We start from the raw sequence: 19,634 nt of genomic DNA, 5'->3' as shown, positions 1-19,634 counted from the left end.
AATGGCGCCCTCTTTGCTCCAATTGTGGCAAGAAGTTACCTGACTATGACAAACCGATCACTTAGATTTAATAAACGCGATCAGGGTGTCACGCCACCGGCTCTTAAAAGTCGGAACCCTTTGAGGAAAATGTGTGAAACGGTGCTACTCGAGTCAGGGAACTAGTACCCTGACATTAAAAAAAAAAACAGGAAAATCGCCAATATGGCAGACGACGAGGAGCAAGTTTCTTCTGATGATCAAGACCCAGATTTGACAGATTTTCATTCTTATGTGCCTAGAAAAAGTTACCGATCGATACCAGATAGCTACAGGTAATATAAAAGTCTTAGAAATAAGTTGTGTCAATAAGTTAGGGAAGCTAATAAAGTTTTGAATTATTTTTTTCTGTGTTATTTTTAATGTTATCTCATATTCGGATATTATCTAGAAGAGGATGTCGTAAGAAATGCATCTTGGTCAGACCATTTTTGGAGGCGTTAAAAACAGTGTCAAAATGACTGCAAAGAGTTGCTCTATGAAGTTCTCAATGCTCAGCTTCTGAAAAAATGCACCGTGGTGATATCAGAAAAAATGTCGAGGGGGGAGGATTCTGCCCCCTCCCCTAGCTCTTTTTGGGTTAGGCAATAAAAAGAATAGGTATTTATGTGCACTTATTTCATATTTATATTTACTTATTTTTGTTGACTGTTTCGTCCTTTATCAGTTACCGGCTGACCCACGACATCAGCCTTGACAACTTTCAGAGCCAGGATCTGTTTGACACACAGAATGACCTGGGAACGCAGGGTGACTGGAGCTATGCGACCGACAATAAGCCTGCGAAAGCAGAGAGTGAGTCCAACAGGTGTTCAGAACACCGACATTCAGCATCACAAAGTGGCTGAGACAAATTCACCATGCACGTTGTCTGGGACTGACCCAATGAACCCTGTGCAAAGCGAGCATCCTAACAATGCTTGGAGTGACTTTTTTTGTCTTTGGATGTCGGTTCCTCTCCTTTTCTCTCTTTTGTGCTCTCACTCGGTTTCCTCATTCTTTCTTTTTCCATTCTGCTCTGGTGGTGTCATTGAAGTGACGTGAACCTGTTTTGTGCTAACTTTTGCAGCAAAGCCCACCAAAGAAAGGCACGACTCCAATGGCAGCACCGACAAGCTTCTGAATGAGGACATGATCAAGCTGGACCTCTCAGACAGCAACGTCCTCTCAGAGCGGCTGAGCGGCGACGCTGCCACCACCACCCTCCTGAACATCATAGAGGCTGAGACTCTTCGACGAAACAGCCAAACTACCATCAAGGTGAGGTGCAGTGTTGCCATTGCTTGCACCAACAAACTAGTCAGAACGAATCATTTTTTACAACAGGGTTTTACCCTACACTGTTCAGATGTGAGGTTTAGATGTGACTTACTTGATGCAAGCAACTTGCTTGAGGACATCATGTATCTCCTTTGTACTTCTCCCTTTTAAAAACATCTAGACCGATGATTCTGACAGTGGCAGAAAAGTTCTACGCCAGAAGAGAAAAACCAAGAGGAAAGGACGGAAGTTACCTCAGATGCCACCAGCTAAACCAGGTTAGTGCAGCCCCCTTCCCACCCTTGAGTCTGCAACACCAGTCATTGACCTTTGTTTGCGCTCAAGTAGAACAGTTTTAAGGTCAACCTTTTTATGTCAGCCACACTGTAGCAGTCATGTTGCTGGGACTCACTGGGGGTATAAAGTCTACACAAAAATGCTGTGACTTATGTTCAGTATTCACCCTCCCTTTTCATACTGTTTGCACTGCCCTCATGGGGCAAAGAGAAACAAGCCTGCAGTATGGTCTTCTTAAACCTTTTCAGTTGTTGCAATCCTTAAATTGGCCATCAAGGACTACCAAACTGGCTCTACCTTGAAATTGATTGCTAGAACCTGTGAATTTATCTGTGGTCACTGCTACTCCAGGTAACCTTCAGATGGAGCTGCTACAGGCCGACCGCCGCCCAGCCAACTCCACTAGCTCCGCCCGCTCCTCCACCCCGTCCCCGGACCACCCTGACGTCTCGCTCAGCTCTGTCCCACCCAGCCCCTCCGACGACAACACCTCGGCACTGCCGGACACGCCTGTGGAGCCCTACGCCCTGCGGCTGCCCCAGCCTAACCCCAAGCCCCAGCCCCAGCGTCCCACCCGGCTGGAGTTCAACACCACCAGTGCCCACTACACGCCCTTCCTGACCAACACCAACATGCTGCTGCAGGAGGACTCCAGTCCTGAGGAACGGCAGCGGAGACGGCTACGACTGAAGATGGAGAACATGAGCAAGGAAGAGCCAGGGGATAAGTCCGGAGGTACGGCCCGTTAGAAATATTGGGGGAGGCCTTTGTGTGGTCTAGTAACCACTAGCTACATGTTGTGACCTCAGGAAAGTCAGTTTATCCCTACTCACCATTTTCTACCCAGGAGTATAAAAGTGGTGCTTGCGGGGGTGGAAATGGTGGTTGTCTTCTGATTATCTGTTTGTGCATGAAATGGTAGCATTGAATTATATACTCGCCTAGGAAATGATGTTTGGAAATGTTTATGGGTGCAGTGATCAGGAGTTTTTGGTAAAATAATCAGCTCTTCAATCTACATTTAGTTTCTGGGATTGGTGCACTTCCTAAATAATCCCCTTATTGTTATCAGTAAAAAATGTAAACTACGTCTATTGCTTTTGTTTAGTTTTACATGTAAACATCTTCTCTGAGATGCAAAAACACAATTTATACTTTGCTGAAGTGTTTATGTAAAAAAAAATTGTCAGATTGTTGTTTTTTTTTCAGATGAAGAAAAGTCATGCTTTCAGCCAGCAATGCTGGTCATCAATGGAGAAATCAAACAGCAAACGCACATCGCCGTCTTCCGTTTCCTGCCTCGGCACGAGGACGAGCTGCCACTGGAGGTCAGTGACCCCATCTTTGTGGAGTTCAAGTGCGAGGACCTGTGGTATGAGGGCATTAACCTGAAGACAGGAGAGGAGGGCTGTTTCCCGAGCCGATACGTGCGGGATTTCACCGCTGATACGGAAAGTATACCCGGTAAAGGCTTTTCACTCTCGTAGTGTGTTTACAGAAATTGACAACATCTGTAAGATGTGAATTTGACCGTACTGTCAAAGCATATTTGACTTTACCCATCTTCATGCTTGAAAACTATCTAGGCTTTTTATGACTTTGTTGGATTAAGTTAGACTTGATTTGTTTTCATTTGGACTCGCATGACTCAAGAAACAAAAAGACTCGCCACTGGACTTGATCTACAAAAAAATGACTTGTGACTTGACTTAGGGATAATTGATTTGTGGCAAAATGACTTACGACTCGATCAGATGAAAACTTACCTTGTTCGAATGCTGGAGTGAGGAAATTAAAACTTGGTTTCTGTTATTCTGCAAGAGTTTGCTGAACCTTTAAAGTTTAACGTTCAAAGATTAAGCAATCAGGTTTCTACAGAACTAGTGGCTTTGGGAGATTTTAGAGAAGTTCTTGCATAAAATGCCCAGGAAGTAGAGTTCAGGCGCCTTTCCATACGTACGTATGGCGTTGGGTATACAATGCGTTCATGCGTTGTACTTGTATGGACACAAAAATAGACTCCATCAACAAAACACAGATGTGCGTTGGGTTCATCTGTGACGGATACGCAGCTCTTGGCGCAAGAGTTGACGCGCATATGGAAAGGCACCTTTAAGAGGACGGTTAAAGTTAAAAAGTAAATTAGCACACTGTAAGGGTTTTGAATAAAGTGTTTATGACAAATTGAATCATAGCGAATTTTTTTAAATGACTTATTGCTTCTTAATTCTTATTTGACCACAAAGTAAATTTTCTTCTAATCCTTTTCAACTGATTGGCAGGGTTCCGTGGCCGGAAAGTACATATAAACCGGTACAACGCCAAGTTTCTAGGCTCTGTAGAGGTAGCATTTCACAAAGGCAACGACGTTTTATGCCGTGCTATGCAAAAGGTAAGCTATGTGTTCTTTGACATCGCTTTGTCAAACTGCAGATTCGTCATTGTAATGACCAATTGTAAATTCAGTCATATCCAAAAATTTTCGGCCTCCCAACTTCCCCCCGAATGGTTGGTCAAGAGCTCATTCTAGGAGATGGGTCCGGGAGATCATTAGTTCATAAATAAAAGCACTGTTGCCACAGAATACATCTAATTTCTTTAGCTCAAGTCCTATGATGGCCATGCATCGCTGTTTATTCACGGAAATGTTTCATTCAATTTGTGTTCATTCTTCTCTTTTCAAGGTTGTGACAGCTAGAAGACTTACTGTAGATATCCACCCACCGACGCTGTGTGTCCTGGAGATTAGCGATATAGGAGTCAAGATGATCGACAAGGCAAAACCACAGAAGGCCAAAGAGGTGAGGAACTTCAGTCACTAAATAGTTTCAACACCAAAAAATCCACAATGTGAACTGTTTAAAATGAAAACAGGAATAATTGATTTCAGATGGAACCTAATGACTTAAGAATGGATAGAACTTGAAGCTATGCATGGTTGAAGTACTAAATTAGGTTAGGCTTGCAGTTGCACCATGTACAAGGAAGAATCTCTTTATGAGTGTGTGGTTCTGAGAAGAACCGATGGTGAACACTCGACGTTCCGAACAGTATGCTCTGCTCGTCTTCAGGAGGGTCACTTTCGAATGATTTGACATGGGCCCTATTGTAGCTGTTAGTGAGCTACTTCAGCATTTGATCAGAATGAAGCTTGTCTGGAGGTTGTTTGAGGACAGTATGCATAAAGTTGGCCTGTCTGGGCAGCCGCACACACACTGGACATGGCTGAGCTAGTGTGATTTGTTCGTGAGTGACCTTGCCATTTTGAAATCCCAAACTGGTTCATTGCGGCATCATGTTGTATTAGATGGTAATTTGACAATTAGTTGGGAAGTTCAAAACACCTCTGGGTTCGCCATGGGCACCGATGTACTTCCATAGTATGTGCAGATTTATTACAAACTGGAACTCGGTGTGACTGTTTGAAGCAAACTGCCTCTTGGCCATACTTTCTGCTCAGGGTCTCTGTGAAATGAATTAGGCTTATTAAAGTTGGCCGCAGAACTGTGACCTGTCCAACTCTAATACACTGTAGCACTTTGTACATTGAGCCCTGACGGCCCTCAAAATTCTAACCTTTGCAGAGTGTTTGACATTGTTTCCCGTGCCCAATTTTGGCCCATCCAGAAGAAAGACTCTGTCCTCAAGAAGGTCGAGAAGCTTCTGGGATCCAAGCAGAACAAGGGTCACAACTACTTCTTCTCCCTCAAGAACATCTCCTTCTGTGGCTACCACCCGTCAAGTAACAGGTGAGCACAGACATTGTCGTCAGCTGTGACATTGGCACTGGCTTTGTGCATGAGCCATTGAGGGCGCTGTTCTTCCCATTCACAAGAGAAGTATGGGAGTATCCTGGACGCCTACCTGGTGATGTATGTTAAGCCAATTTTTGGCTTGTCTCCTCAAAACCCGGTGTTCTTTGATCGTGGTGTAAAACGATCATGGTGTGGCCAATCACAATGCGCGCGAGATCTGTGGACCAAATGTGCGTTTGAAAAGGATTAAGAGATTTCGCATGTTGTGATTGGCCAACGCATTGCAAAGTCTTGGTGGTGCACTATTGTGAATCTGCCTGTATTAATTCTATGATTATAAAGATGAAGAAAGAAATGTCACCTAGTCAGTTTCCTATATAATTTGCTTCACGATTTATGATTAAAAAAAAAGCTGTATCCTCTCTGAGTGATCCCTGTTCACCACTTCCCAGGTTATATCGTGTTATTGGAGCGTGATCCCTGGTGTTTCAGGTTTAATGGCTTCTGGCTAGTGCCCCCGAAACAAAGATATTGACAAATGGGAAGAGCCACCAAACCAACATGGGGCTGGAGAGCTCAGTTGGTAGAGCACCGGTATTGTATTCTGGAGGCCGCAGGTTCAAATCCCGCTCCAGTCAATTTCTTTGTTCATCATTATAATCATGTATAAGCACCTAGTCAGTTTCCCGATATAGTTTGCTTCATGATTTGTATTAATTTTCATTATACCAACACAACTTATTAACATGAAATTCATTTTCTAGGGTGGAATGCTCATATTTGTTTTATTGGGAAATGAAAATATTTGTGTACACAGTGGGATTAATAGTAAGTTACTGCTTTCTGTTTCAGGTATTTTGCGTTTATAACAAAGCACCCTTCAGATGGCCGGTATGCCTGTCATGTCTTCGTCATGGAGGATGGCCTGTCAGCCAAGCCAGTGGCAGAGGCCATGGGGTAGGTAGTTTGGAGTGGTTGGGTGGCGAGCCAACTCAGAGTTGAATTGTGCATGTGACAAATCTGGGTGGTGGGGCAGTGGGAAGATGAGGTTAGCAGAAAGGTTGCCTGTCAAGTTTTGAGTTGAACCTTTAAAAGATATATTTGAAACCCACGCAGTTCTCCCCCTACATCGATGCATACTGATATCATTGTGGATTCCCCAAAGCCTGTGAAGTCTGGCATTCTTGCATTCGGGATGTCTTTATTCTCTCTCTTCAGGGCTGCCTTCAGGAGGTTTTACTCAGAGTTCCTAGACTTCACCAATCCCACTGAGGATATCTACATGGAGTAGGGTGGTCCTAATGTATGATCCAGGCAAGACGTGTCTCCCTTTACACAGATAAGACCTCTCAAGCTTTATACAGCAGGGTCCAATTTCATGGCCTTGTTAAGCACACGATTTTACGCTTACATTGGCTTGGTGTTCTTCATGAAGTCTGTAAGCAGTGAGTGTGGCAAAAGACACACTTACCACGGGGGACAAAGTTGCTTAACACAGTGACAGAACAGTGGCAATCTCTCTACTCTCGCACCTGTAAGTGCAACCACACCAAATATTGCCATGCAATATTGCTTACGGTAAGCAAACTTTCCTACTATAGTAAGCATAACTTTCCTGCTAACTATTTCGCAGCGCCATGAAATAGGGCCCAGGTAGCAACTTCAGCTGAACTATTTTAAGGCCTTGCTGAGCTATCAATTTTCTTTCAGGAATTGAGGCATCTTGCAGAGCTCGCTAGCGCAGCAAAGAGCATGCTGACTTGCCCGACAGAATTTGCTTGGAGTAGTTATTGCGCAGTGTACATTTGTGAGGGTGCCAGTTTAAGGATCCATAAGGCCTGAATTGCCAGTCAGGCAGCCAGGTTTTGTTCACTAAGGTTTAATTCAACCACATGTGTGGTTTTTTGTTGTTGGAACGTTGCGTCAGTAGGTGTAAATTTGAGGATCAGGTTCTGCTCTTTGCCAGCCTGATGTGTTGTGCACTATATTCAGTGCTTGTGGGAAAAGATATTCATAGAGTTGCTCAGGTGGGACTCGAACCAGTGATCCTCTTTTTCCAAGTTCAGCCCCATTAATAACCGCTCAACCACTGAGCTTGCTGTGGTTAGCTGGCTGGTTCAGATGCAGTGTTGCAGTGGGTATGGTCGTCTATTGATCGCTGTTGAGCTGGCAAAGGTCAAAGTGAAATGTTCAGCTTTGCTTGGTTGGAAACTTCTTGCCACTTCAGAAGATTTCAACAGGGTAAGTTCAGTGTTGGAAATAGTCGAGAGAAATCTAGGAGAAGGCAAGTTTCTGTACCTACAATCAAGAGTATTTATGTACTGTTCCAGGATTTAGATTAGTAAACGTCGATTGATCGGAGGGTCTTTTCTTGCTGCATAATGAAGTCTTTTATGCTGCCAGCTGCTTAAAAAACTGTGTCTCCTCTTAAAAATCAAATATGAAATCAGCCACCAAGAACAAGTGAAAATGTCATGCAATAAAAGTCTTTCTGGAAAGCCAACTTTCACTTTCTGAAGACAAATGCAGCATACTTTTGAAAATGTGAAACATCTCAGTGCCAACACTTCCTCACAAAGGAGATTTTCCACTCGTACCCCCATACATAATTCCCTGACTCGGTTGTTGGAAGTTTATGGGTATAAACTGACACTTGACAAGGTTCCAGGCTTATGATTCTAAGATTTGAGCTCAGTAGAGGTTTTTCATGGTAGCCATTTTGCAGTACAGGGTTTTGTCCCAAAGGGAAACCTCCTTTGTGCATATCTAGTGGAACAAAATTACTGGCCTGCAAGATGGCAACCATGCAAACCCTCTATAGTCCGTCACACCCCAGTACATCCCCCTCCACTATCCTTATTGGAGCCCATGGACTCAGAATTCTACAGGGCACATACTATATCAAACGGAGTGGCTTCCTGTTGGAATATTTGAACTGACAACAATACTTTCACTGTTTAGATTCCTATTAATGAACTTGAATACGTGTGTAGTGTAGATAACACACTCTTTAAAGAACGTGACTATAGTGTAGATAGTGTGTTGAGTAAAGAATCAATGTTAAAGGACCTACTAGTTGTCAGTCAATTTGGATTAAAATTTGAGAAGTTAATGCCATCAGGTTTTCATCAGGTCAGGGTAACCGTTACCTCCATTGTCAGCGCACATCTTTTCAAACATTTCAGTAAACCTGTTTAACAGGATCAACTAATCGTCAATTCATGACAAGGGCGCAGCACTTATGAGGTGTAATTGTGTTTTCAGTTTCATTCCAAAAATCCATCTCTCGGTTTTTGAAGTTGCCTTCAAAACTTTGGGTGAGAGGATTTGGATTGGTTTTCCCACAGTGAACTAAGCAAAAGATAGCCTGTGGTGTTTCTGTGAAGAAGAGCATCATTTTCAAACGTTGACATTCCATCCATTCTTTGTGATTCACTAGTCAGGAATTTTTGGAAATTGACTCGTAAAAAAAAACGTAATTTCACGTCCACTTGGTAAAAACCCTCTGTGAATAATTATATATAAAATGTACATGTATCTTCATTGTAAACTAACAGTGTAAATCCAACGATGTTTCTATTCAGTGTAAATAGGAGACCTAACAACTCAACTTTGCCATCCTGATCGGATGCTAAGTTTGTTTTCAAATTGCAGCTTAAAAGTTTTCTTCATTACTTCAGTATGAACAAAATTCACTTATTCAATGAACTACAGTAAAAGCTCAATTTTGGTTCATGTTCCTGTTACATTTTTTGTCACCTTGGGCTACTTTTTTTTCTGGAATGCTTTTGTCACAAAGAAATTAAAATAGAAGAGGCTTGTTAAAAGTATGAACAGTTGATGCTACAACTCTGCAGCCATAACTAATGTGCGCCTGGCACGTCAATTCATTGCAAAGTCAGATTTGTGTAGAAATTGGGCACCGGTGACATTCTGCCAGTTGGTTGCCGAAAGGCTTAAAAAGCCACCCAAGATTTGTTTCTCGATTTTATTTCCACGTTATTGATCAGTGTAGAATCAAATTTTGAAAACTCACCTGATTTTCCAAACTGAAGGAGCATTGAACAATACAGAGCATTTACTTTGAAAGTCGACGTCAGGTGACCATACTGTACAGTGTTGTGGTATTACACAGTTAACAGGGCAAATACATGTACATCTCATGCACAAAGCTGAATTAAAGTGTGTTTTTTCATATTTGCTTGGTTTTAAAAGGCATTACCTTGCCATCTTTATGGTAATTGTTCGAAATCCATTACCTGCTGCAGGGTATTTTGTTTTTTTATTCTCTGATATTTTGCAAATAATTTACTAAATTTGTTTTCTATGCATGCATATGTTGTTTATTTTCTGAAATGTAGAAACTTTGTCTTTCAAACTAAAAAAGGTCTCTGATAGTTTTAACAGTACAGGAAAACTTATTTTTTGATAGATTCACCTATTTTCTGCTTAAGTTTTCATTCCATTTATCAAGTATTTAGTTAATTTATCTGATTTGTGTGCAGGATATAACTCCGCCCTATTTTACCCCCCGTGTGTGAATTCATTTTATTCATGTATTCAAACTCCGCCCTTTATGTATATAAAAAACATTCTTGTGTGCAGCTCATTTATTCATGTTTTATTCATTAATGAATGAATTAGTTTACTAATAGTGAAATACAGGGTAGTTTCATCAGTGTACATTTTCTTTGTTCATTGTTGTTTTTTTATATTTTTTTTTCTCTGATAACCTGGGAAACTGGAGATTTTTTAGAAAAACCTTGAATTGGAAAGACAAAAGAAAGGGAAAGTGTGAACACGAAGATACAACAATGACTTTCTTCAAATTTAGATTTCATTCAATTTGAATGAATTGATGACTTTTATCGACTGAAATGTTCTCTTGGTTTTCATTTTTTTTTTCAAGGGAAAGTGACTTTTTGTCAAGATTCTATATGTATTCTTTATTTGAGAGGAAAAGTGACAAATAGCTTGGCAAGCTTATTTTTAACAAATCTGTTATATTTTTATCCTTTAGTAAGTTAACTGTGTGTGTTATTTATGCTTTTAGCATCTAAAACCTTGATAGTTGTGTGAGTAACTTTTATTGAATAGAAACAGGCATGCTCGGATGGATTGTAGTAGAGATGTGTACAGGAAAAGGCAGCTGTTGTAAAATCTAAGCTTTGGTTTGGTATTATTTTCGACCAGACCTTGATAGATATCACTCAGAACAATGTTCAGATTGTACAGTTACTCAAACAAAATAAAACTTTATTTCAATCAAATATAAATCTGAAGTCATATATACACACAGTACATATTACTTTAAGTATTTGAGCAGTACTTCAGAGATCTGAGGGTGGCATGTCATTCTTTCAAAATGTTTTGTCTCTATAGTCAGAATCTGAAGTAGGAATTCAACGATCTGGTCCATATAGTTTATCTGCTATTAACAAGTTTATTGTTTTCAGAGAATGTTATGTTCTTTAAGAGAAAAGTGTCCCTACAACTCCACAAATATTCTCTCAACTGCAACTTTGCGGTGGGTCAAATCACTCCAGAACTCTGTGATTTTCAAGGACAACACTTGACCATGGCAGTTTATTGTTTGCATTCCAATTTTCAGGATGGAATGAGGCACTGATTAACAACTTAGACTTGGAAAATGTAATAAATATATATAGGAAGCATTACTTGTATTTTGGAGTTCTGTTGTCATTTGTTTTACAAAAACACACACTTTGTTCTGCCTAAGCAGTCAAGTGAAGTGCAGTGTCAAATATGTTTGTGAAAAAACTTCCCGGGATTAATTTAGTTTCTATATGAGGGACTTTTTTTTATGGTGGACATATAAATGGGACGGAATGCTCAATGGAATACATCTATGAAGAAATCTCCTAAAAAGTACACATCAGTAACAAATACATACAACTGTGTCTCTGGCTTACGATTCAAACTGTATTTACATGGAAAACTGAAGGTAATCAAAGGCAGATGGAAATTGGTTTATAAACTTTTTTATTTGCTTCAGAACAGCTAAATCTTTACAATTTGAAAGCAATATTCAAAAGCATTTAATACAATACGATGATAATTATGATAAAATTGTTTTAAAATTGAACACAAAATGCTTGTGCATTATGGAAAAAAAATTAAGGTTATGGACGGATTCAACATTTAGAGAATGAATGAACAAAGACAGCAAGTCTGCAAAGATTTACCACATCAATCCTCGGTTAAATAAGGGAGTCCATGCAAAAGATATAGAAATTAACAAAAAACTACCTCAGAATTGCAATAGATGAACCTCTCAAAAAGGCACACACAGTTGGTGACGATCTGAAAAACCAAGCAGCATGTAGTTGATGATCCTGCACTTGTTCAGTACTTGTATTTTTCTTTGCTTAGTAGTCCAGGGCGCAGATGAGTGCCACGCCTCGCTTGATCCAGTGGAACTGTGGCTTGTCTGAGGGTATCTCCACGGGTAACACGTAGTTGGTGGAGTGACCCGTTGTGGACAAGGCACCTGCGGGACAGGGTAGTATCTTTGTAAAAGCCCACATGCTCACACAAATACTGACTCAATGTTTGACCTATAATGTACTGCCGCGTCGTCCTCGCGAACGTCAACAGAATTGATACTCTGAAGGTGATGAAAGCTCCCCTATCGAATCTCATTTTTAAAATCAAATTTCATTCCTCCGTTGTGCACTTGTGTTTTGTGTACTCTCCCCGAGAGTTCTGACTTGAATCAAGGGCACAGCCAGAAACAAATAGTTTTCAAGGAGGGGGGACCAAATTGTTTTTGGGGGGCCAAAACATTTGGAACTTTTTTATGTAGCCATTTATGGCCTGTCTAAGGGGAGAGGCTACATCTTGGGGTGTTTAAAATTCTGAAGCAAGGGAAATAAAATAAACCATAATTTTTCCTGATTGTACATGACTGTGCAGTATACTTTTCATTTTCTGAAAGCTCTTGATGGCCTGGGGCCATATTCACAGAGGTGTAGAAAATGCTGCCAAGCAAACTGATGTACTAAGCAATGGTCAGATGAAAACTGATCAGAGGAAACAGGTGTAGCGTGGTACTTCGCATGGTAACCTGTTTTTGTTCAAATATTTCTGTGCTTAGCAGTTTCACTATATGTGTTCCTGAGCAAGACACTTTACTACAATTGCCTCTCTCCATCAAGGAGTAGAACGGGTCCCCGGGAGGACAGGGAAGAGATTGCAAACAAATCAAGTGGCCTTCAATGTATGCACCAGACAGAGACAGTTAAGGTGTATCTGGCTCAAGCTGTACTTCCTACGGAGCAAAATGGTCGACTAACTACGAATATTCAAGCAGATAAGAGTTTGCCCATACCTGCTCTTGTCAGGGTCTTGTAGACGGGGCAGACGTATATCCCTTCCTCAGGCTGTTTACGGTTCTCGGCCGGTATGAATTGCATGACGGGCATGTCTGTGTACAGCTCCTTGGGTCTGGACTCTGTCAGCTGGTGCTCCTCGTAGCCCCATCTGGCGCCCTCTAGGAACAGCCCGCGCACGTAGCAGCCAGTGTCCGGGCGTTGGGTAATCTTCTCAACAGGCTCCCGCATGACCTGCAGCACCAATAATTTCCCTCTTGAATTGATTAAACTTATAGCAGAATCAGGGGTCAACGTCTTGCAGCCACTGAACGCTTTCAACGGGTCTGTTGTCACCACAAAAATTCAACCAATATGCATGGGCACGTGCAGGGAAAAAAAACACTTACAGCAAAATCAAAGCCAATGGTATCGATGGAGACGATGGCCTTGCGGGCATAGTTCTGCAAGGTTCCAGTCAGGAAGGCCTGGGGGAAGAAGAAGCCGGAGATCCAGAAGACGCTCGGGATGCCCTGGTCGATCCACTCCTGGAGGAAATGCATCCTGGCCACCAGGTCGGTCACCCAGGAAGACAGGGGCTTAAGGGAGGGGTAAGCCTGGGTGACAAGAGAGAGAGGGGAGATGAGTATAACGTGAACATGAAGTAGCAGTGAATTCAGTTGTCTACAAGACCTTTAAACAACTTGGAATCCCCAGCTCTATGGCTCATGACATGAGAAGATTTGAATCTCCTCATACTATAAGCGCGGAGAATCTCCCTTTGTCCTGTGCCACAAAGTCAGATTTTCCAAGCTAACCTTTTAACCCCTTCACGGCCGCGACTGTTGGGCTGTGGTATGCCCTGAATGGAGGGCTTTGTCCAGCAGCAGGCCCCATTGAACCAGCAGCTGCATGGTGAATAGACTGTATGTGTGGTATGCACTAATCCTCACACACTGGTGAGGTAGTAGCAGTCCTCCGTAGCGAAGGAGCTAAACAACACTTCAAAATTTGCCACTAAAAATGGTCAGTATTTTCACATGGTCATCCAATATCCGCCAAATATACCAGAGAGAGCTGCCATGCACAAAGAACAACGTCAAGATGGCAGTAACAATCAATTTTACAAGTTCCAACTCACTCTATTTTGAGTCTGTTTGCTGATGGGCCTCTGCACCTTGCAGCATGGAAGGCTGCTTGATTATCAGTCGATTTAACAGAGCTAATTACAGTGATTCAACAAATTAACCCCCCCCCCAAACTGAGAAATTTCCTGTAGAGCAAATGAGTTTTTCCAAAACAGTGTAACCTGGAAAAATGGAACACTAGAAGAAGACAAGTCTGGGGGGAAATCGCTTGCACAAAAAAAAACTACCTAACTAGGGATCAACTAAGGACAAATCGCGAGGTCTTTCTAAAAAAAATAAGACAGGACAGAAGAAGTGTTTGATCTCCAAAAAAAAGTCAAAAGAAAAAAAAAACATTTTTTCAACAACCAAGAACCAATCTAGAAAAAAAATATAAATAATTTACAATCTATTAAGTAACTTCTTAGCCGACAAAAAAAGTAACAAAAATGAAAAGTCAAAGAAAAGCAAAAGAAACCCCAAAATTAGTGGAAATACCTCATACCGTAAACTTGAGACCTGGAAATTCAATTCTTCAGACCAGTAAACCTTAACCTTTTAGTAAAAGACTCTCGATAAATATCAGCAGTACAAAAAAAGGAACAAGGTACTAAGAAAATAACGACCCCAAAAAAAGACCAAACCAGAACCAAACCAAACGCAAAACCCAAAACCGAACACAGTATCAAGAAAAGGCATAAATCAATTACAATCAAACTTCAACAACCAAGTCCACTGCAGGTCCTACACATCTTCAGAACAGACTTTATGTACATGTGAACTCCTTGGCTGCTGACCTGCTTACTGAACAAACACCCTAAGCATGCCTGGTCATAGAGCTGCATGCATCTTAAACAAACACTTTACACAGGGGTACACACAATACAGGTTTTTGCTGGGTAAACTGGGGGGTACCACTCCTATATAACTACGTGGACTAACAAAAAAAGAAAGATTAAATTCACCTCTACTACAACAGCATGGGAGGAAAGGAAACTCAACTTATTTGGAAGCCACGAGGGATAACTTCTGAGTGAAGGAGTACACAAACTAAATTCTGGTACAAAAGAAGCACTTGATTCCTTTTGGAAAGAAAGGAATCGAGAGGAGATTCGTGAAGAGTGAGCTGCCTACCTTTCCTGCCCAGAGTTCAGGTACAGAGTTGATGTACATGCTGTTGGACATGGTTTCCAGTTCCTCAGACAGGACTACCAACCCCTTCAAAGCCTTCAGTAACTCCCTCAATGTGCGGTGGATCACCACCAACAGACGATTGTACCTGCGTTTACAATGATTAAAATGACAAGAACCTTTAACCTTTTTCCGATAGGCAGCTTGAAGCGATAGCAAGAATCACCATTACCTTTTTCTGTGTGGCCTCATCCAAAGGAATCTTTTCACGGGTTCGGGGAGCCATTTTGGTCGAGTCAGAGTGGGCGGAGAAAAAAACAAGGAGAGGGAAGAAGTGAGCTGGCGTTCCTTTCTTTACCTGATGACTTCCTGGATCAGAACAGTGTTCATGGACTCCTCGTACATTACTGGGTGCTTCTTGGTTACCATGGCAATATCCACAGGCTGAGGAACTCGCTCGAGGATACTCTTTGCAGTCTCCTCAATCACCTGAATAGATAAAGAAAAGGAGCAGGAAACCAGTGATGCAGAGAACCAGTGAAGTCTCAAAGAAACTGCCATTTTGACATTTTCTATGCACTCTAAAATTTTTTATGTCATTCAAACTGGAAAACACCACAAAATAATTTGACAAACCTCTTCACGGGACCGCCCGGCCCCCGTGGCTGTCTTGGGCTGCAGGAGAAGGATGCAGGACAGGGTCGAGAAGGTCTCATTCTGGGCGAACGTGATGTTGGCATTGTCGTGGAGACCAAAGATCTCCGGTGTGTCGTTGATAGGAAGGCTCTTGATGTAGGACATGTACCCCTAAGGTTGAGACAATTGCGGCGTCAACATCAAACAGTGGATATTCACAACTGTGATTTATAACTTGGTTTCAGTCCTTGGGCACCAAGCCAAAAACCTTCTACTATCTTTTATCCAGTATCTCAAGAGGAATGGTTGTGTAAATCTAGTAAGGAATGCTGCCAAGCATTACATACAGTGCAATAGCTTCTTGTAACATTTGTTCATGAGCCCATCTGGTACATCACATTATTCACATCATGTCTGTTGAGTTTGGTGAATGCAAGGCAGTATTCATGGGCTTACTCTAGACTAAGATCAGCAGATAACACAACACCTTACGCATAAGAAACACCTGCTACGCAGAAACAAGTAACCCAGCCAGATGGCTACGTGCTTTAACATGTTCCTACTGACCAGTTCTCTGCCTTTAGCTGAGCAGTTACTTTTATAGGCAAGCAACATTTTTCATCCTAGCTGCTCTATGACAGTGGGTCCAGGGTACTTACGTTGTGGTCCATGGCCGTCGGGATTTGTCGGTAGATCCCTGATACCGAGTAGCTGTGCTCCTCTTCCAGCACCACCTTGTTGTAGAAGTCGTTCAGGATGTTCATGAGACAGCGACGATCGCGGTCGTCGGTCACCCGACCGCCGTAGTTGATGTGGCCTGCTGTGTACGTCAGCACCTGAGGAAAACCAAGCGAATGGCTGTGCTTTAGAATCCCAACTACTTGACTAAATGAAAAAGTAAAAATGAGGCTGGGAATGTAGACATGTTCGTGTGCGTCCAAATTGGCAATTGACGAGGCTGCACAAAGCCAAGCTCTGTGAAAAGGTTGATGAGTAGCCAACAAAGGCCATGCTCACATGTGACCGATTTCAACAAAAGAACAACTACTTCAAAAATCCTAATAACAGCCAGTTTGATGCCTTTTACTTCCGAATATTAAGTAGATAATTCTTTAATGGCACATTCTTCATTATTTCCTTGCGTCAAAGAGACTAGATCCGAGACTCTTAGGAGGAAAAAGGACCCCCAAAAGGTCTTCCAATGTAATCAGAGAGTGTCTCCTGCAAATCCATTGCTGTTAACTTCCAATGAGAAATGACAGATGAATACATAACTAAACAACAACAAAATCAGAAAAATGAACAGTTCTGCTAGAATTTGGCTTCAATGAGGTTTTTCATACAGAAAGATTATTTGCTCAATCCATGGGCACAACGTCATTCGCAGCTACAGGCCTGACTTGGATTCCTAGGGCCCAATTTCATGGCGCTGCTTACCGCAGAATTCCGCGCTTATGATCTCCATTCTGTGCTAACCACACAAGCAGAAAAATTCTGCACTAACCTTTCAAGCGCAGAATCCTTAGTTATGGAATGTGCGCACGCGCACAGGCCAAAATTCTGGTCTGGTGGTGCTAACTCGTGAAATACGTAAGCACAGAATTTTCTGCTGCAGTAAGCACCGACTTTTAGCTTGGCGTAAGCAGCGCCATGAAATTGGGCCCAGGACACCATACCTTGAAGGGTATCTCGTCATACTCCATCAGGAACATCTTCAGCTGGCTGATGCAGATGCGCAGGTCGCCCGTGGTGAACTCATAGGGGATGTTGAAGCCCAGGGGCCCAAACTTGCGCCTCTCCAAGACCACGCCGTGGAAGAGAGCCAGGGACAACATCAGGCTCTTGAATTCGTGAGTCTAGGGGTCAGGGGTGTGAACAAGGAGAGATTCATGGAACAAACGGGTCACCAGGCTCTGAGCATTTCTGTAATTTTACGGTAAACTGTCATGTTAAATTTCAAAAAATGACAACAGATCAGAATAGGCTGCCAGAGATAGCTTCAGTTTCGCTCACTTTCTTGTTCACACTATCAAACTGGTTTCCTTTAGTTGTAATTTAAGCTGAATCTCTCTCCTTGCTCTGCAAATGGTCTGAAACCTTATTTCAGCACTACACAGCAGATATTCTGGTAAGTAGCAAAAGGTTTGAATGTTTGATTTGTTTCTTGTGAAAAACTTCCCTCTTACATTTCTACTGTCTCTCAGTATCTCATCGGTAGATTATCTTAAACAATGAGGATTGTAATAGTGAAAGTAGTGATGAAATTGGCAACGTTTCCAAGCCATGTGTATTTCCCATGAATCGTAGTTTTCAACAAAACCAATTTCCTGAAAAAGGAGAGCACTTTGGTTCGTTCATTTTTGCTGGCCGAGAGAGCATCCTTTGGAGGTACCAACCTTGCCTGTGCAGGAATTGAGGAAGTCATCGTTCAGGCTGATGTAGGACTGCATGAGGTTGGCTTTGATGCCCCGGGGTGGCTCGATGGTCATCTTGGAGCTATTCTGGAGAATGGCCACGGGGAACTTGGGGCTGGGCATACTAGTCAGCCAGAGGCGGAAGTCACGATGGACCTGAGGACAAGAGATGACACGTTTCGCTTCTGATTTAACATAATTTGCCTTTTTATCTCTAGCTGTCAAAACTGCCTGAAGTAAAACTCTCAGCTGAGTCTCGGTTTGTATGACTGGAAAAAGTAGGAAATGTCAGCAGGAATTTCTGCGACACAACAACTCGATCTGACTAAAACCTACAAGGAACTGATTATTCGTACAGAAGTCTTCAGTCCGGGTAAAAGAAAACTGTCATATCATTCCAATGTGCCTACCTCACAACATTCAATAATGGCTTTGTTTATAAAGCTGAATATTCTTCAACCACTTTCCTACAGATGCCTAGACTGAAACTAGGAATCAAAATTCCTTCTATTTCCCACCAAAATGGACATGTGTGGTTTCTGAGGCAACTAGTAATGGCATAGCGAGCAATCTCAAATAGAGTGCTCAATTTGAAAATTTCACATTGGCAAGAGAAAAAAGCAGGGCCAACTGGCACACTGGTACTTATTAGCATTCCAGATTCCATTAGAATGAAAATATAACTAGCAAGTCCCATGCTACTGTGTATGAAAATTAATGTACCAGCAATCTGAATACTGAACATAACCATGTATAATTACTGTTGCTACCATCAGCATGGAGAACACCCTTGCTATGCACCTGTCATCATCATATGGGTGCTCTGTCAACTTAATTACAGGTGTCATTACAAGGTGTTTGCCATCTTGTGGGGCAAAAAGGGGGTACTCTTTTTGATAAAATCAGCCCATTCGCTGACTCATCGACAGGACGGGGAGGAGCAGTGCTCACCTTGTCAGGGTCGATGTTTTCGATGAGTCTCTCCAGCGAGGGCATCCAGCTGGGGGAGAGATGGCAGTTCTGGAAGAAGACCCACTTGCCCCTGTCCATGGCACTCCTCATCATTGCCTCGGCACGAGGACCCTGGGATAGATCAGGAGACCAACAAACAAATGCAGTAGAAATGGAACAGGGCCAATATCTACAATACCGCTGTGGTTCAGTGAAAGTCTCCATACACTTGGCCTTTAGAGTGCTCAATTACTATTTTTCAGATCTCACCTGTTCCTGGCAATCACTTGATTAATGAGAACGTCTACTCTATTTTAACACTCAATTTTCCGACTCATGTAAATAAAGCAGATGTTATTGCTAATCCGCTATAACAAAAGAGCACATATGTGTCAAGAACTGACACAGTCTTAAACTTGTAATTAAACACTTTCAGTAAACTCTCAACCATGTAACTTTTCCAGACAACCATGACAAAATTGTAAAAGAATCTTTCACATGTTTACTTCTTTGTAATCAAACAGAATTCAGCACCTTTATGGACGACAGTGACATGCAAAGACAGTAAATATGATGAGGTTGGCCCAAGATGCTTTCACTTTGTCATAGCCAGTCAGGAAATTTCGCCCACCTACCTACCTAGGCCCCTACCCCCCCCAAGAAAAACTTGAGAGTTTCGGCTAGCTTGTTTTT

The 19,634-nt window shown here is 42.1% G+C and overlaps 2 protein-coding genes across 3 annotated transcripts in view; one reads left to right on the top strand and one right to left on the bottom strand.

The window, feature by feature from the left end:
• The first annotated feature begins 183 nt into the window (after positions 1-183).
• On the top strand, positions 184-11,232 carry LOC110989800 (uncharacterized). Its single transcript, XM_022254435.2, has 11 exons — positions 184-314; positions 707-834; positions 1,109-1,299; positions 1,481-1,577; positions 1,948-2,331; positions 2,806-3,060; positions 3,879-3,988; positions 4,281-4,397; positions 5,224-5,345; positions 6,204-6,308; positions 6,570-11,232. Exons 1-11 carry the CDS (start codon positions 205-207, stop codon positions 6,640-6,642), a joined length of 1,692 nt encoding a protein of 563 aa, XP_022110127.2. The 5' UTR covers positions 184-204; the 3' UTR covers positions 6,643-11,232.
• LOC110989786 (dynein axonemal heavy chain 1-like) overlaps positions 10,579-19,634 on the bottom strand; it is a 61,225-nt gene continuing 52,169 nt past the window's right edge. For both annotated transcript variants that reach the window (XM_022254415.2, XM_022254422.2), the window contains 10 exons: positions 18,942-19,073; positions 17,973-18,146; positions 17,253-17,432; positions 16,236-16,412; positions 15,577-15,747; positions 15,299-15,429; positions 14,944-15,088; positions 13,093-13,299; positions 12,703-12,937; positions 10,579-11,862 (listed from right to left, as the gene is read on the bottom strand). In XM_022254415.2, coding sequence (XP_022110107.2) covers positions 11,741-11,862; positions 12,703-12,937; positions 13,093-13,299; positions 14,944-15,088; positions 15,299-15,429; positions 15,577-15,747; positions 16,236-16,412; positions 17,253-17,432; positions 17,973-18,146; positions 18,942-19,073 — 1,674 coding nt within the window. In that variant the 3' untranslated portion in view covers positions 10,579-11,740. The remainder of the gene's footprint in view (positions 11,863-12,702; positions 12,938-13,092; positions 13,300-14,943; positions 15,089-15,298; positions 15,430-15,576; positions 15,748-16,235; positions 16,413-17,252; positions 17,433-17,972; positions 18,147-18,941; positions 19,074-19,634) is intronic.

The sequence above is a fragment of the Acanthaster planci genome, linkage group LG03, assembly GCF_054643075.1.
Source record: "Acanthaster planci isolate LZ-2023a linkage group LG03, COTS_SCS, whole genome shotgun sequence".
NCBI lineage: Eukaryota > Metazoa > Echinodermata > Asteroidea > Valvatida > Acanthasteridae > Acanthaster > Acanthaster planci.
This window is presented reverse-complemented; position numbering and strand designations above follow the sequence as displayed.

What these genes read in the sequence shown, in the direction of transcription:
- LOC110989800 (XM_022254435.2), top strand. Translation starts at nt 205, where the DNA reads ATGGCAGACGACGAGGAGCAAGTTTCTTCTGATGATCAAGACCCAGAT. An exon ending in TACCACCCGTCAAGTAACAG is followed by an intron (nt 5,346 to 6,203) that starts GTGAGCACAGAC and finishes TTTCTGTTTCAG; the next exon opens with GTATTTTGCGTTTATAACAA. An exon ending in CCAGTGGCAGAGGCCATGGG is followed by an intron (nt 6,309 to 6,569) that starts GTAGGTAGTTTG and finishes CTCTCTCTTCAG; the next exon opens with GGCTGCCTTCAGGAGGTTTT.